This window comes from Macaca thibetana, chromosome 3, assembly GCF_024542745.1.
Source record: "Macaca thibetana thibetana isolate TM-01 chromosome 3, ASM2454274v1, whole genome shotgun sequence".
Lineage (NCBI taxonomy): Eukaryota > Metazoa > Chordata > Mammalia > Primates > Cercopithecidae > Macaca > Macaca thibetana.
This window is the reverse complement of record NC_065580.1, coordinates 70,821,020-70,839,873: the sequence shown is the minus strand read 5'-3', so window position 1 is coordinate 70,839,873 and position 18,854 is coordinate 70,821,020. Positions and strand designations below refer to the sequence as shown.

The following is an 18,854-nucleotide window of genomic DNA, read 5'->3' as shown; positions in this document are numbered from 1 at the left end:
AGATGTCATCTGATACAAACATTTGCCTAAAGAAAAGATGTCTCCACATTGACTGGTTGCAGTGGCTCGTGCCTATAATCCCAGCCCTTTGGGAGGCTGAGATGGGAAGATGGCTTGAGCCCAGGAGTTCAAGGTTACAGTGAGCTGTGATTGTGCCACTGCACTCTAGCCTAGGTAAGAGAGTGAGACTTGAAAAATAAAAATCTCTCCACAAGACCACTGAGTAGTGATGTCTGAAATGGTGGCTACCTGAACACAGGAATAGAGCTCTTGCCACCTTTCAAAGCAGCATTTTCTGTTCTGGGATGGCTCTAGATGTTATACCATTTCTATATTGAACTGACATCCACCACCTTTTTGTCTTGGATATACCCTCTTGAACCACAGAGAATAATATCTACAACATCCCTAAACTTCCCAATTTCTTTCAAATGTTCTTCATATGGGATTCCCAGACCCTATATTTCCCTGGTCACCTTTTTAGTGCATACCTCATTTTGTTGCAATTCCTTGTGGATAATTTGAATCTAGCCCTTCTACTGGGTGAACAATGAAGATTTGTGGAAGTCTAGACTATGAGGCCAAGTACTGTATTTGTCTTGTTCCATCAGCAACTTGTAATGACTGAAATGTTGTAGGTACCCCCAAAATATTTATGGAATGGCTTGTTTTTGTTTGTTTTTTTGAGACAGAGTCTCGCTCCGTCACCCAGGTTGGAGTGCAGTGGTACGATCTTGGCTTACTGCAACCTCTGCATCCTGGGTTCAAGCAATTCTTATGCCTCAGGCTCCAGAGTAGCTGGGACTACAAGTGTGCACCACAACATCAGGCTAATTTTTGTATTTTAGTAGAGACGGGGTTCACCATGTTGGCCACGCTGATCTTGAACTCCTGGCCTTAAGCGATCCTCCTGCCTCTGCCTCCCAAAGTGCTGGGATTATAGGTGTGAGCCACTGTACCCAGCCTAAATGAGTGAGTCTTTAACCTTCCTTCTAGTTGGCTTGAGTAGAACTCCAAGGAATATGAAAGTCAATTCTCCTTCTAATAGATGGTAAATGAAACCCTTTGAATAAAGAGAATGGTTCTCTCTCTCTCACACATACTCTCTCTCTCTCTTTCTCTTGCCCTCGCTCTCTCTTGCTCTCTCCTGCTCTCTCTCTCTCTCATCCTCCCAGAAAGAGCCAGATTAGACTTATTGGAAGACTGGTAAGTTACATTTTAATATATTAAACTAGGTGGAAACACCATTACTAGAAAATAATTTAGACCTTGGGCACTTTGGATTCAACATGTGTTGTACTGATGTTTTCCAGTGCCTTGGTGATTCATACAACTTTCTGGGATCTTTTGATTAACGGAGAAAAAGTCATAAGATCAGCAAGAAGAGAAACTAGATTTTTGCCTCAACTCAACATGTTAAGTAATCACCTGACATCTGCAAAAGACCACCTCTTGGCACCTGGCTACACAAGCTGAAATGGGTAATTCACTAATTACTTGGGTGTGTACCTCTTTAAATGAGTTGTGGAGTGGGTGAATATTTGGGGGATTCCACTGGAGTGAAACACAGCTGTTGAATTATTTATGTTCACTTGAAAAGCACAGAACACAAAAGTCCTGTGATTTCACCTCAGCATTTCCAGCCTCCATGGACAGATTTTGTCTGGTGCTTGAGATCCAGGTCCTGTTTCTAGCAGGCCCAATTGTAACTTATGACTTAACCCTCTAAGTAAAGGGCTCTTGATTGGCAGGCACCTCTCTCTGAGGACAAGAAAATAATCTAATAGGATTTATTATTCCTCTGAATACTTCCAGTTTTAGTGCAATTAAATTAATGTGAACATATTTTTCTGTGGTCCTGTCTTGCACTAGGCTCTCAAACGCTCTCCCTGTGTGTGTGTGTGTGTGTGTGTGTGTGTGTGTGTGTGTGTGTGTTGGGGGGAGTGGCATGTGCACTTTGTTTTATGTTATATTTTCATAAATAGCCAGGAGACTGAAGAGGGCATGGACAATCAGACCTCTAGCTCCTGGCAAGGAATTACAAACTGAAGGAAATCAGCTTTAAAAGCTTTTTTGGCCCCTCACATTATTTTTAAGCAAAACCTAACAAGGATATGAGGAAGGAAAGGAGGCAGTATACTTTTCAAGGAAACTAACTTGAAACTATTTAGAGGCATGCTATCTACAGTTTCTATTAAAACAAACAAACAAACAAACAAAAAACGTTCTCAATACCTTCCTTTCTTCCTAAGGTTTAAAATAATCCTTAAAGCCAATATAATTACAGCATTTACTTCCAGTCCACATCCATTTTGTTAGCCGTCTCCAACCTCAACCTTGCATATCCTTCACCACTAGAAACCACCTCATTTTAACTGAAAAAAAAACAAAAAACAAAAAACAAAAAACTGTAAAACAAAAGCAAAGACTCGTAATGATGTATGGCTTTAATTCTTAGCATAGACAAACAGTTCGTTACAGATGAGCATAAATTAAACGACTAACAACAAAATCTGTGCTTTACTTGGTGATCCTGGGTTGACCTTTTCCTAAGATGTACTTCTGTTGTGGTCCCTGGGAAGAAATACCTATTGAGGGACAGGATTCTGACTGTAAAGACATGATTATAATTCACAGAGCAGATTAAAAGTTCACAAACAAGCTATTCATTTCTTCTAAACTTCCCAGCCAAAACCCCTCTAGACTATACTTTCACAACTCCTGCATAAGGATTTCACTAAGAGTTCAGGCTATCTTCCTTCCAGTTCCCACTATACCTATTGCTGACTGTTGGAATTCTCCACCACTAAGCGTGGGCAGTCTGACTCACTCTAGGGTCTGAGAATAGGGGCCTCCACATCATGAAGTTCAAGTCTTGTGAAAAATAAGGAACATTAGACAGTGTAACCACACCAGTTAAATAAAGACCCAAGGCAAAATCATGCTGGGGAAACCTTCCAGATTTTGCTGAGCACTTGCTGATTTCAGTTTTCTTTCTTTCTTTCTTTCTTTCTTTCTTTCTTTCTTTCTTTCTTTCTTTCTTTCTTTCTTTCTTTCTTTCTTTCTTTCTTTCTTTCTTTCTTTCTTTCTTTCTTCCTTCCTTCCTTCCTTCCTTCCTTCCTTCCTTCCTTCCTTTCTTTCCTTCCTTCCTTCCTTCCTTCCTTCCTTCCTTCCTTTCTTTCTTCCTTCCTTCCTTCCTTCCTTCCTTCCTTCCTTCCTTCCTTTTTTTTTTTTTTTTGACAGAGTCTTGCTCTGTTGCCCAGGCTGGAGTGCAGTGGCTCGATCTTGGTTTACTGCAACCTCTGCCTCCAGGGTTCAACGAATTCTCCTGCCTCAGCCTCCCGAGTAGCTGGGACTACAAGTACACACCACCACACCTGGCTAATTTTTGTATTTTTAGTAAAGATGGGGTTTCACCATGTTGGCCAGGCTGGTCTCAACCTCCTGACCTCAGGTGATTCACCTGCCTCAGCCTCCCAAAGTGCTAGGATTGCAGATGTGAGCCACTGCACCCGGCCTGCTTTCATTTTTTCTTCTTCTCAAAAAAAGGTTTACTGTAAGGTATTTATTTATATGTGGCTTCTTGACCTTCTAAATGATTATTGAAAAGTATGCAGTGTGAAGACCTTAATCCCAAACTCTCTCTCTCTACAGCGTCAGATTATTACAATTTTGGGTGTTCAGAGGACAAGCAGAGGGCAGAGCACTCCAGTGTAATATTATTTACTTGTTTATAGGTCTGTCTTCCCCCACTCAGCAGGAAACTCTATCAAAGGCAAGAACTTTGCCCTTTGCATCTTTTTATCCCCACTGCCTTGTTTGGTGCCTGGTATGCAGCCAATAAATATTTGTCAAATTAATCCATGAAGGTAAATTGAAAGCACACCATTAGTGTTAATTGGCAAGACCTTCTGTGGGCAAGCAAATGTGCCCACTAAGCCCTGGTAACCACAGTGTCTTTTGAGGCCCAACATTAAGCCCTTTTTCATTCTTACTGCCAAGCACAGAGCTTAAGAAGGCCTCAGTTTGATTTCCATATTTGGATCATGCTGAGTGTAGACCCCAGTTCTATAATCCATTTCTTTCTGAGGCTGTTGGCATCTCTGGAGTCGGGAAGTAACATCTGCTTCAGTGAGCTGATTACCCAATGAGAAAAAAAGAGGTAAAGGCTAGCGTTAGGTGGGGTCTGACTTAGGGTCAAAGCAGGCATATGGCATGTATCTTAATGAGAATTTGCATATTCAGGAAAGATACATCTGAAGGGAAAATTAACTGGTTCAAGACGGAGCACATAAATACAATATGGCTGATCAGATTGCCCCAAGTTGATGGCGCGCTGTCTTTAAAAGCCTTCATATTTACTTTTCCCTTTCAATTCCCACTGCATCACTCTGGTTGGTGCCCTGGTTTACCTCAACTCTGGATTACTGTAGCGGCTCTTCCTATGGTCTATCTTTGCTGGATGTGTCTTTGTACCAAATCCTGCTCCACAAACTAGAATGTTAATCTCCCTAAATCCAAGACTCAGAAACCAAGGCTTCATTTGCTTTGGTTTGCTCAGAAAGCTTGGCTCAAAATCAAGACTTTCATTTACTAAAAAACCAAGGCTTCCCTTCTTTTCCTGGCACTCAAGTATTTCATCGAGGATCTGGTCTTAACCTGCATTTCCATGCTACCTCACTACCGAGTTCCAATCCATCTCTCCATCCCACCAGGCTGGTCCATTAATTCATCCAGGGTTTCCTGGTTCCTTTCTATTATCTTTATTTGTCCTATTTGCATAGAAAGTCCTATTTACATTGCTTCTGCCCACCTATCCAGGTTCAGCTCTTGTCTACTCCACAAATCCTTCTGTTGTCATTCTAGTCATCACCAACACTTCCTTATCTGAACAACTATAGAACTGTAAGACACTGGGAGGGAACTGATATGTATCTATGTATTAAGAATCTTTTGGTTCAAACATTATTCAGCAGGATAAAATCACAGGTTCTTTAGAAATTTCAATGTCAGCTGACAGATTTTCCAATGTGGGGACCTCCTGTGATGCAGAGAATACATCCCCAGTCTAATGAGATAAGACAAGTATGTTCTGTCCACTTCATGTCTTTTGTCCCTTTTAAAAATAACAATGTATTAGAGTTATGTCTAGAGGAGTGAGCAGTATCAGCCAGAGAAAGGTTTTAGTTTTAAGAGAATTCCACTCTGAAGCATGAGAAGATCCAAGTGAAAAAAAAAAATTGTTGATTTGGATCTGAATGGTGACAGCTTGTGGGGTTGGCTGGTTAGAGTATAAGGCATAGTGGCAGAATGAAACTGAATTATCCAAGAAGAGGAGGGAATCCCAGGAAAGAAGGTGTTCCCAGACATCCATACAAGGCAGAAACATAGACACATAGCAGAAGATGGCTTGAGGAGAATAAGAATGGCAACAAAATCTGCCCTATCTTTTGAACTCTATATGGATTTCTGAGCAGTTATGAGTCAGATTATTTCTAGTGATGGACTGATCATGTATCCATTTTCAGGAGATGCAGAGAATAAGAGCAAGGATGTGTCAGCCTGTAAGAGCCTAGATCAAGGGGCCCTGCCAGAGAGATTCTCCTGTGGAAATGGTGGTTCCACAGGAGACCATGGTGGTTGTGGAAATGGTGGTTCCACAGGAAATGGTGGTTGTGGAAATGGTGGTTCCACAGGAGACCATGGTGGTTGTGGTGGTGGTAGAGATGAATATGAAATCAGCGGGAAATCTACCTGATTGGTTCATGTAGCCAACAGAAGGGAAGACCATTTATCTAATGTCAGCTACATAAATTTTAATAGCAATGCCTAGAATGAAACAGCTTCCAAAGTGCTAGATTTAAACCTAAAGACTGAAACCTGCCACTTATTCCACGAACACTCCTGGCAGCTATAATTTGTAAGATTTTGTTTTTTAGAACATGTTTTGCAAACATTTTTGGTCACCTGAAGTAAAAAATATCCTATACAGGCTAATGTTTCATGAAAAACGAAAAAAACAAACAAAAAAAAGAAAAAAGAAAAACCACGTTCACTGAGGATAAAATACAAGCCATTTTGATTTTTTTTTCTAATTTGGTCTGGTCTTTTTTATTTGGAAAATGCTAGCCAAGACCTACTAAATTGACTTCATGACCCACTAATTTAAAAAACCATGTTAGAACAAGCAGGCCTGGCTGACCTCTAAGACCAGAAGACAAGAGCTGAGAGAGACCCAGTAAACCCTGCTTCTGAGAGATTGCCAGGGGCACTATTAATGGAAGATTATAAAGGTCTCTTTTAACTTTTAAACTTTATCTTTTATTGCTTTGACCCGGTTGTTGCAGGAAAACTCCTCGAGAAACCACACAAGAATGGAACACTTGCTTAGAGACATGAGAGTAGCCTAGAATCTAAGAATCTGTGCTTCCTTCTACAGTTGTCTTTGGAAGAAGAATAGACATTCATGGCAGACCAAAGATCACTCTCTGAAGGTAGGACCATGTTTTTATATCCCCTTCAGCACCCAACGTGGTGCCTCACATGAGGAAAATGCTCAAAATAATGGTTAATTACACATTTTGAGATTCACACATCCTGGAAGAGCATCTTTCAACTTTTAAAGGGTATTCCCCCTTTTGATAAACATGTACTCACATTGCTGACTATATGATCCCAGATTCTGATCCAGGACCTTTCACCTATCTATGCCTCCATTTATGATTACCTGCTCTAGAAGTTGAATGAATAGAAAAGGAAATGAGCATTTGTTTGTTGAAAACTATTAAGCTCCAGGCACATGGCAAAATGTATCTCATTTATATCATGCAGCAATTTTATGAGATAGGCATTATTTTCTCCATTTTAGATAAAGTAACAAGAGCGGTATGAGGTTAAAAGACTTGACCAAGGCCACAGAGCTAAGGCATGGCAGAGCCAGGACTTGGATTGCCACATCTGGATGATTCTGAAGCCTACATTCTTCACATGCCATCAGAGTGGGTCTTACATGGAAGTAGGCCTTTCAGAGCTTCCTAGAATGGATACTAATCTAGGCGCAAGTGTTAGCTCTTTCAAAACTCTCTTTGTATTGATCAGCCTCTTTGGATCTCAGTTTTTTCACATGATCTGAAACATGAATCATGCCCTTCTCACAACAGAACAACTGTGAAGATTAAATGAAGTAATAATTTATGTGAATTATAAAGAAAGACCGTTTTATAAATGTGAGATGCCACATAATGCCTTGACTTACTATAAGGCGTAAGGATAAATGTGATAACTTTTGTAAATTACTTGGCATCCTACCTGAAAAATTATATATGCTCAATAAGTGTTCATTTTCTTTTCTTCTTCCTTAAGGTGTTGTATGAGAAATCCACATAGGAGCAACCCAAGAAAACCATGCAGGTCAATACTAGCCTGGAAAGACAGAAGGAAAACATGCCAAGTGGAGCTCACCAGAAGGACAGCAGTCAGAGTTCAAGAGCCCAGCTTTAAAAGGCATGTGTTCACTGATGTGCTTTAAAATCTGTGATAAACAGTAGTATACTCTGGTAGTGAGGAAGAATTGAGGCACTTGGAGAACTGGAAGACTATTTGAAGACGATGATGATACCTACTGATCATGTGAGTCAAGACATTGGAGTCTTGTCTACAGATTACATGAATGGCCTCCAATGGTGAAGATTTGAATTTAAGGTTGCCAAGCAAGAATTTCAGAAGGGGCCTCCTTGACTTTAGAAAATAAATGTGACACTGGCTCAAGCTGCCTTTCTATCTATCTGTCTTGGGTAGCCTCAGCAGTATGCATTAGCTTGGGGGAGGAGTAAGAAAATAGGAGATAGTTTTGTTCCTATTTGAATCAACCCATTTATGCCAGAGGCTGCAAATTTTTTGTGTGAAAAATAAGACCTTGGCAATGACCTTGCACAGTAGGATATAAATAACTCCCACAAGTGTAGTGTTCCAATAATGGAACACTAGGCATACATAGGTTAAGATTCATTAATATTTAACTGCTTTCCAGTGTCCGTATCAGTAGGTATCATCAGCTTCTTCAAATAGACTTCCAGTTCTCCAAGAGCCTCAGCTCCTCCTTACTACCAGTGTATACTATACTTTATTACAGATTTTAAAATTAGATTCTCCTGATCACCTGGAAGTCAGAGGAATCAGGGAATGAGGACTTGCTTTTTCAAATCCTCTTTCTTTTCCAGCATTTCTGCTCTATTTGCTGGATTTCCAAGTTAGTCATCTACAAGTTACACTTCTTCTTTCTGTCACTTCGTCTCACATGCATTTTGTGGGCATCTTAGTCTATTTATGCGGCTTTGTCCCCTGATGTTTAAGGAAACTCTGCTTGAGGGTGTTGCTAAAGAAAATTCCCAGCCATAGCTCACAGGAAACAGGAGAGAAGGAATCTTCAAATCATTGCCAAGGCCCAATTTCAGGATGGATAAAGAGAACATTTTTCTGGTGTCAGTGACTTGGATCTTCTGCCACTGAAAAGGTCACGAGCAAGGCTAGGAAGATCTTAAGGTAATTCTCAGGGTTGTGAAAATCAAGTGAGCTACTAGAAGTAAACATGCTTTATAAATTATGAAATATTTCACAAATGCAAGGGAGTATTTATGTCAGAGGCTGGAGGGCCTAAGATTTACCTCTCCTCCCCTCCATGTTCTGACTGAGAGAATAGGTATAAAGATAACAGGCCAAAGGGAACAAGCATAGACTTTGCTACGTGTAGAGAAAATGACCACATCCCTAAAAATGCAGAGTCTACTAATGTCTGGATTAGAGAATACAGCTTGGAACTGAGGTCAACATGAAATTTTTCTAATATGCTCCTGAATCCAAGCCATAGTATCTCCCTGACAGGTTGACTCTGTCTGAGAAACAGGCTCCAAATCCATTTACCCAATTAACTGTGGGTCTGGGAGTGGAAGGGAGCTCAAAACCTGTGGTACCCAAACAGCTCACAGCTAAAATCAGGACCCATGGATTACATAAAGCCTTGACCAGTCAGTACACTCTTTCTCCTGGGAGGAGGGAATTAGATGAGTAAAGAGAGAGGCCCCCAACAATACCCAAGGGAAGAGAGGTCAGAATTCCAATGGAAATGGGGTTGGGGGGGATACATTTCTTTATTTCTCAATACTTCCTGTGGGGAATAATGATATCATAATTTAAATTTCCTGTGCAGAGCAAAGAAACTCATAATTATTTTGAGTAACTAACTTCTCTGTTCCACCCTGGTCTTTCAGTTACCCTCCCTATATTTAGTTCACTGTGAGTAGTTAGGAACTGTGTTGTCAGCAAAAGCCCAAGTTCAGAATCAAGGATAATAAAGGAGGTCAAGAAGCTCCCAAAGAATGAGTTAAAGGCAAGAGAAGAATGCATTTCAACAAGTTGTTTGAGAGAGTTATGCTTACTCAATACATATCTGCTTACAGTAACAACATATATTTAGAGTTATTTCAAAACCTGATTCTTGAAATTCATGTTAAAAATAATTTTGTTATGGGTTAAATTTAATAGCTGTAACCCCTTTTTCCTATTGAAAAAATTCTTTTTGTAACAGATTTTCTCAGGGAGGCAATTATCATATTGTAAAAGACACACTATAATTTTTCACCAAATATCTGCTAAGTATCTGGCATATGCTACACAACATGAGATATCCAGAATTGAATACGATATGATGCATCTTCTAAAGAGCCAATATGAGAGGCAATGGAAGCAATAATAATATAAAATGAGCTAGATGTATAGACTTATAATCAAACTGGAACTGAATATGTGCTCAGAATGGGATCCATATATAGTAATAGAGTGATTACTAGTTTGAGGAGCAGGGGCAGGGATGGGGAGAACTTTGGAAGGACAGAGAAACTCAGGAAAGACTTCAGGGAGGAGGTGGCATTTTAACTGAGTCCTTGAAAAGTGGGTATTATTTAGACAAAGGAAAGACAAGATGTAATAGACAAAGGGAGTAGTGAGAGAAAGATACTGGGTAGGTTGCAGATTAGAAAGAGAGAATAGCTACTGTTGACTAGATTATAGTGCTTGCCAAAGGGAGCAATGATAAAGAGAAAGCTGATTAGAGATGAAATAGCAGAGCTTTTCATGGCAGGCAAGGGATTTTGAACTCTGTTCTCCATGGTAGTGGGCCTTTATAACAAAGCCATGAGCAAACTGCAGGATGTCCTACCTGTTTGGTATGTATGAACCTTGGCTTTGTCTTCCAAAGAACTGGAGGTGGAAGGGGAGGCTATTTGGGAGGCTGTTCTAATTTTCCAGCAGAAGTTGTATTTGCCTGAGCTAGGATAGTGGCTGTGGCAACTGCAAGGAGAGGAAGAATGGCAAATGTCTTGCTCAGAAAGAACCGATGGCATTTGATATACCTGATGTTAACCTAGTGACAGCCAGGCCCACTTGCTTTAACAGAGATTCCCCTCATCTTTGTAACTGGTAATTAAAAAAAAAAAAAAACAAGAATAAATTAAAATCATTTAGGTAAATACCAGCTGTCTTCAATCCACTGATTTCCAAGCACTGCCCCATTTTCAGAGCTCAACAACACCTGAGTAACTTGCCCATGGGCTTCAAACTTGGCTCACCACGTCAGCTTGCTGTCCCTTTTTCATTTCTTTAACACATAGAGCCACCATGGACCATTTCCTTTGCACAAAGGGTTCCATAGCTATGGAATAGTTTGAAAATCATAACTCATCCAACCTTTATAGATGAAGGAACTGGAAGGATACTGCAATTTCTGGACTCCAGGTCACATCACAAAAGAAATAGATAATAAATCCTCTTTTCAATATGCTGAATTCCCAATTTCTCTTTCAATGTTGTAACCCTGCTGTGTCATTATTATTCTGTTTTTCATCCTGGCACAATATTAACATCAGAGCTTGATTATAGATTTATCAGTATTCAGATGTGGAAAAATCAATCATTTACGAAAAGAACACCAGTGTTAGATGAAAAGCTGCAGAGCCACTTCTGTGGAAAAGGAGTAGAGATTCTTGCCTGAGTGTTCTCTGTCTTGTTTCATAATTGCTGTGTAGTGCCATTTTACTAAAATAGCTAATATTTCATTAACAACTCACATTATAGAGTCAGATTATTATGGATTTTCTGTTTGTGACAGGAAAGTTTATTTTTCTTAACCAAAATAATTACAAGCCATGAAACCTCATGAAGGTAGAGGTTGTTGACATAATAAAAAGATAATTTAGAAATCCAAAAAGGGGTCTGAAGGGTCAAAGTGAAAAGATAAGTAAAATGTATTTTCCTTTTAATAAACTCATACTCCCTGAAGACATCTGAGAAATGCTAATAATAGCACACAAATTATTAAATTTCTAAAGAGGATTAATGGAATGCAGCCTTGACAAAATTTAGTTGCACTCTCTTGGTATGCCTCACATTTTGTGATGACTCTATCATGTGCTTTCTCTCTACTCCTCACATTGTACCAGAGCATCTAAAACCCTAAGGTGTGCACAGATCACAGATCGGCTGGACAATTACAACAGGAATGCAGATTCTCATTCAGTATGTCTGAGATGAGCCTGGGATGCAGGTGATGCTGATGGTTCAGGAACTATACTTTGAGTAGCAAGGCTATACATACTGCTCTGCTCTGACCCTGTGGAGTCTGGCCACCTTCACAGGGTCTCCTATATTGATACTGCAAACAATTTTTTTCTCAAACAGTGCTCCCTGGTATTCTAGGGAATAGTGGGAATTGCTGAAGAGATAGGGTAAGGTCCAGAAGTAGACTCACACAAATACTGCTAGGACACTACCACTCTGCTAGAGCAGTTCCATTTTTATGGGTTTGACATATAAGCTGACCAACATGGAGAAACCCCGCCTCTACTAAAAATACAAAATTATCTGGGCATGGTGGTGCGTGCCTGTAATCCCAGCTACTCAGGAGCTGAGGCAAGAGAATCTCTTGAATCCAGGAGGCGGAGGTTGCAGTGAGCCGAGATTGCGCCATTGCACTCCAGCCTGGGCAACAAGAGTGAAACTCTGTCTCAAACAAACAAACAAACAAAAACTCCAATGCTTAAAAAGGAAAAAACCTGAAAATGACAGCTCTAGGCTTTTCCATCTTCTCTTCATCAAGGAAAGCTATTGCTTGCTGAGAACTTACAGTATGCCAGTCCTCCGCAAAAGGATTGCCCAAAGTCACACATTTAAGAATACAGGCTAGGGTCCTAGAGCTGTCTGATTTTACCTAAAGCCTAGGTTGTTCCACATGCACCATTCTTCCTTCCTGTCCTGCTTCTGTGCTTTTGTCCTAGCCTCAGGGGTCTAATGCTCTGCTTTCTCTGGTGAGAGTGAGTAATGTGAGAAACTATTCAGTATTTGCTAATGGATTCTGTAAAGAGAATGTGAACAAAAGATCAATATTCATGTATCAATGTATTTCTATATATAGAAGCAATGAAAATAGGAAACTAAATTTAAAAATATATACCATTTAAAATAGTTCTAAAAATGAAATAGTTATAAATCTAGCAACTGTAATTGTATAATAACCATAACTAACATGCTATATTTGCTACATGTTCAATTACAAAATGCTAATGAAAGAAATCAAAGAAGATCTAAATAAATGGAAAGACATACAGTGTTCATTGTTTGGAAGACTTAACATAGTAAAGATGCCAATTCTCCCAAAGTGAGCTATAGTTTTAAGCAACACCAATCAAAATCCCAGCAATTTTTTTTTTGTAGGTATAAACAAGTTGGCGCTAAAATTTATATGGGAGAAAAGAAATTAGAAAAACTAAAATAATTTTGAAAAAAATAATGTTGGAGTTCTTTCAGTATAAGTAAAATTTTTAGGACTTACTATAAAGTTACAGTAATCAAAACAGTGGAATGAAATTGGTGAAGAGATAACAAGTGGATCAGAACAAAAGAGAATCCATAAATAGACTTATACAAATATGGCCATTTAATCTCTGACAAAGGCAGTTGACAAAAACCATTCAATGAAGAAACAATAGTCTTTTCAATAAATGGTTTTGGAACAATTTATCTTTTTATGTAAAAACATGAATTTTACCTAAATTTCACACCTTATGCAAATATTAACTCAAAATAGAGCCTAGCTCTAAATATAAATCATGAAACTACAAAACTTTAAGAAGAAAACATAAGAGAAAATCTTTATGACCTGGGGTTAGATGATGAGCCCAAATGACACCAAAAATACCATCCATAAAATAAAAATTGGATATATTAGTCTTCATCAAAATTAAAAAATTTTGCTCTGTTAAGGACATGGTCAAAAGAATGAAAAAAATAAGCCATAGACTAAGAGGAAATACTGCAAATTACATATCTTACAAAGGTCTTCTATCGGTATACGTAAAGAACTCTCAAAACTCAATAAAAGATGACAACAACAGTTACAAATGGGTAAGGGGCTTGAACAGACGCTTCACCAAAGAGGATTTAAGTATGGCAAATAAGCACATGAAAAGGTATTCAACATTATTAGCTATTAGGGAAATGCAAATTAAAACCATGATTCAATACTGCTTCATACCTACTAGAATAACTAAAATAAAAATACTAATAATACCAAGTGCTGACCAGGACATAGAACAACTAAAACTCTCATACATTGCTGGCATAAATGCAAAATGATATAACTACTTTGGAAAGTGGTTTGGCAGTTTTCTATAAAGTTAACGTATGCTTACTAGTGATCCAACTCTCTCACTCCTGAATGTTCATCCCAGAGAAATAAAAATTTATGGTCCCACAAAAAGCTGAATATGAAAGTTCATAGCAGCTTTACTGGTAAAACCATCTAAATGTTCTGTTGCTTAACAGGTGAATGGTTAAACAAATTGTGGTACATTCCTACAATGAAATACTACTCAGCAATAAGAAGGAATAGACTGTTGATACATTCAACAAGTTGGGTGAATCTCAAAGACACTATGCTGAGTAAAAGAAGCCATCTCAAAAGGTTATTTATTCTATAATCCCATTCACATGACGTTCTTGAAAAGATAGAGAACAGATCAGTGGTTGCCAGGGGTTGGAGGAGGGGATAGTTGTGATTATAGAATGACAGCATGGAGGACATTTTGGGGTGTTATGCATGTGTGCTTTTTATAGTAGTAATTACATGTATCTACATGTTTTGAAATTCACAGAGCTGCATACCAAAAGGAACAAAAGCACAAAACAAACAAACAAGCAAATGGTGGTGGAAACTATTTTTAAAACTTCCCTGTTTTCAGAGCTCAAACTAGTCCTGCTGAAAATATTTTTTAAAATATGAAAGCATAAGGGAAAATGTAAGTATTTTGTTCTTTTGGATTTTTCTGTTCTAGTTATGCAAGTAAATTGAGGTAGAAAAGCAAGCCTCCTTTAGTTGGTTTGTGAGTACAGATGAGTGTTTTAACATCCAGATTTGGAGGGAGTACAGGAACTGAAAGAATTGAGAGTGTTCGTGGCTGGTCCATCCAGACCAACAGGGGACAGTATGTGTTACTCTGATGACTAGAAATTTTGTAGATGAGCAAAAGACATTCTAATTATCAATTAATGTTTATAATACTTACATCCTCTTCCATTAGTCTTATCTGTCAATGTTAACGAGTCAATATAGATAAGATTATGATCATTTCATGTGAATAGTTTCACAAAAAGTAATATATTTAAGGACTAAAATTAGGTTGTCAGTTCATTCTATTCCTCTGGTATCCCAAAACTAGGAGGTGGAGCCTTAGCAATTCGTTACTACTGTCCTTAGTGTTAACTGTGAAATTGTAGGTATAACAAACTTCTAGGTCAGGAGTTAGCAAACTACAGTTCTATGGCCCACAAGCTAAGAATATCTTTCTATATTTTTAAACAGTTGTATAAAAAAGAAGAAGAGGAAGAAGAAGAAGAAGAAGAAGAAGAAGAAGAAGAAGAAGAAGAAGAAGAAGAAGAAGAAGAAGAAGAAGAAGAAGAAGAAGAAGAAATGGCAGAGACAATGTATGTCTCAGAAAGCCTAAAAAGTGTACATTTGTCCGTTTTTAGAAAAAGTATGCCAATCCCTACTCTGTTCCCAATTTGAAAAACAAATAAATAAAAAGAAAAACAAGCAAGTCTCTCAGCCAAGAAGGAATCGATGGGAACTTTTTCAACCTTATAAAGTGGATCTACAAAAAACTACAACTGATTACAGATTTATCAGTATTCAGATGTGGAAAAATCAATCATTTACGAAAAGAACACCAGTGTTAGATGAAAAGCTGCAGAGCCACTTCTGTGGAAAAGAAGTAGAGATTCTTGCCTGAGTGTTCTCTGTCTTGTTTCTTAATTGGAGTCTTCATAAACACTAACATCACACCTAGTGGTGAAAGTCTGAATGTTTTACCTCTAAGACTAGGAAAGGGTGGCATGGATGTCCACTCTCCCCACTCTATTCAGCATTGTATCAAAAGATCTTGTCAGTGAAATAAGATAAGAAAACAATAAATGGCATCCATGTTGGAAAAGAAGTAACACCATCTTTATTTGCAGATGACATTATAATCTAAATAGAAAATCCTATGGAACCTACCAAAAAGCTAATAGAACCAATAAGCTAGTTTAGCATAGTTACAAGACACAACATATAAAAATTAATTAGATTTCAAAATAGTAGCAATGAACAATTAAACTTTCCTTTTAAAATTTTCAACAACATCAAGACATGAACCACTGGGGGATAAATCCCATGAAACATGGCAGAAAAAAAATTAAAGAAGATCCAAATAAATTTAGATATATACTCTGTTCATGAATTATAGGAATAAATATTATTGAAATATTAATTTTACCTAAATTGATGCACAGATTTAAGGCAATACAACCGAAATCCGAGCAGACTCTCTTTTGGACAACTTGAAACTGCTCATACATTTTAATGGAAATGTGAATGGCCTAGAATAGCCAAAACATCTTTTAAAAAAAGACAAAGTTAGAGGACATATACTACCTGTTTAAAAGCATAAAGGTGAACAAGGAGAGGTAATGGCCCTCGTTGTATTTTTTGATGGTGAAGATAAATTGAAATATGTTTTTCAGCTCTCATATTGCATTTTTAGACACACACAGCAAACGGTGGGTGATGTTTGTAAATATACTATTTGAGAAAATGTCAAAGTAACTGGGAGTATTTAGCCTGGGGAGAAAAGGAGGGGTTTGTTAAGGAGGCCAGATTACTATGTCAAAGAATATGAAGGGCTGTTGTAATAGGAGAGGTATTTGAGCTATTCTGTGTAGCTTCTGAAGGAAGAGCCTGAACATACAGAAGGCAAAGGACGACTTGGCTCAGAATGAGGATAAACTTTCTGGAAGCCACCTATCATGTATGATATGTTGAAACTAGATTACTGTTTCTAAAAGTGTAGTCTGAGGTCTATTTGCATCATAATCTTAGAAAGATGGTTTAAAATTTAGATTCCTGGGTCATAACATGAACCATTAATCTTAATCTCTGGGAATGGACCCAGGTATCTGCACTTTAAAAACCTTTGCAGACGAGTTGTGTATTTATTAAATTTGGAAATTGCTGGTTGAGATGACTGACAGGGATTCTTTTGAATTCAAAGAAGCTCTATTTCTCCTTTTCCTTTTCTAAAGGTCTCCTTTAATTCATTTTGTTGGGTAAATATGACAGTCTTTCTACAGTTTGCATTTAATTCTGTGTTCCAAACAACTTCATGGCAAATTAAACTTCATAGCACAAACTTTGGGAAGTGTTTAATAATGGATGACTCAATGTGTTTTCATGTGGATTGTTATCATGGTAGAGCATCAAAATTACTTACTGATTGCTCCCTTTGCTTTAATGTCAGGATTTTAGCAATGCATGGACCAACTGTAGTCTAATGCATAGAAAGAAACATCAAAGTGATAGTCCCACCACAGGGTACATTATGGCCACCACATAGACTGTACTGGGTTGTTGACCCAGCCTTTTTTTAAAGTCACAGTGTTACAGGAAAGGGGTCTGGATCCAGACCCCAATAGAGGGTTCTTGGATCTCACTCAAGAAAGAATTCAGGGCAAGGGCAAAGTGAAAACAAGTTTATTAAGAAAGTAAACAAAGAAAAGAATGGCTACTCCACAGACAGAGCAGCCCTGAGGGCTGTTAGTTGGCCATTTTTGTGGTTACTTCTTGATGATATACTAAACAAGGAGTGGATTATTCATGCCTCCCTTCTTCAGACCATATAGGGTAACTTCCTGACATTGCCATGGCATTCGTAAACTGTCATGGGGCTGGTGGGAGTGTAGCAGTGAGGACAACCAGAGGTCACTCTCGTCGCCATTTTGGTTTTGGTGGGTTTTGGCCAGCACCTTTACTGCAACCTGTTTTATTAGCAAGGTCTTTATGACCTGCATTTTTTGCTGACCTCCTGTCTCATCCTGTGACTTAGAATGCCTTAACCATCTGGGAATGCAGCCCAGTAGGTTTCAGCCTCATTTTACCCAGCTCCTATTTAAGATAAAGTTGCTCTGGTTCACACGCCTCTGACAACAACTGTTGCCTAGAGAAACCTGCAAAGGAGATCTCTATATATGGTCCGTGAACTAGGGATTACAGTCATAAAAACAGTAACATTTTAATTTTCAAATTTAAAAAGAAATAAAAAATTATCACCTCAACTCCACATATAGTTTCATGGCAGGAAGAAACATACCATTTAACTACCTTGCATATACAATTAAATACCTTATAAACGTCATTTAAACCATCTCCATCATCACAGCATTCCTGGGTATACAACAGCAGCAGGAAGGATAGGAGCTCTTCCACAAAAAAAGCAGGGAACAACTTTGCCAATTAATTCAATGTTATATACACTTTAAATAGCAAATGCAGGCATATCTAAGATTGTTAGTTCTCTGGATGCATTGGTTCCTTCTATCATTATGAATTGGACTTCCTTATCTCTGGTAATACTCTTTGTCTTGAAGTCAATTTTATCTGATATTGATTTGGTTTTACTGGCTTTCTAATATTTAGTGCGTGCATGATATGCATTTTTCTAGCCTTTAAGTTTCAACTTCTGTCTTTATACTTAAAGTATCTCTCCTGTGAATAGCATATAGTTGGGTTTTAGTTGTCGTGATTGCTTTTCTTTTCCAGTCTGACAATCTCTGCCAATTAATTGGAATAATTCATTCGCATTTCATCTAATTATCAATATGACTGGGTTTAACTCTGTCATCTTTCTGTCTGTTTTTTATTGGTCCTTTTTGTTCTTTTGTCTTTCATGTCTTTCATGTGTGTGTGTGTGTGTGTGTGTGTGTGTGTGTGAATCAAATAATTTTTAGTATTTCATTCTCTTTTCTTTGTTGGTGTATTTCTCATAGTCTGGAGGCTGGAATTCTAAGCTCAGATGCCAGCACAGTCGAGTTCTGGTGAGGGCCTATTTCCTGACCTGTAGATGGCCATCTCCTTACTGTGTCCTCATGCAGTGGAGGAGACAGAGAGCTCTCTGGGGCCTCTTTTATAAGGGCACCAATCCCATTCATGAGGACTCCACCCTTATGACCCAATTATCTACCAAAGGCCTTACCTCCTTATGCCATCACATGGTGGACTTAGGATTTCAATGTATGAATTTTGGGGGACACAAACATTTAGTCTATAGTACCCTTGCCTCAGAGCTGCTAGACACCAGTAAGAGGGTACAAGAATTTGTATGCTCTAGCAAGGGCAGCCATATATTAAGAAGCAAGGCATCCCCAAGGCTCCAAAGTGCTACCTCAGACCTGGGCGCCCTTGAGCATGCTCCACTTGGACTAAAGAAAAAAGAAAG

At 38.5% G+C, this 18,854-nt stretch overlaps 1 protein-coding gene and 1 long non-coding RNA gene across 2 annotated transcripts in view; both read left to right on the top strand.

The window, feature by feature from the left end:
* The window catches only part of LOC126949918 (histone H3.v1-like), a 143,793-nt gene extending 128,007 nt beyond the window's left edge, over window positions 1-15,786 (top strand). Inside the window, exon 2 of the mRNA XM_050782883.1 lies at window positions 14,909-15,786. Coding sequence (XP_050638840.1) covers window positions 14,909-15,112 — 204 coding nt within the window. The 3' untranslated portion in view covers window positions 15,113-15,786. The remainder of the gene's footprint in view (window positions 1-14,908) is intronic.
* LOC126949921 (uncharacterized) lies at window positions 1,307-7,724 on the top strand. The gene is made up of 3 exons (XR_007723995.1): window positions 1,307-1,481; window positions 6,348-6,494; window positions 7,363-7,724. It is a non-coding gene; the product is annotated as an uncharacterized LOC126949921 (long non-coding RNA).
* Window positions 15,787-18,854: the final 3,068 nt, after the last annotated feature.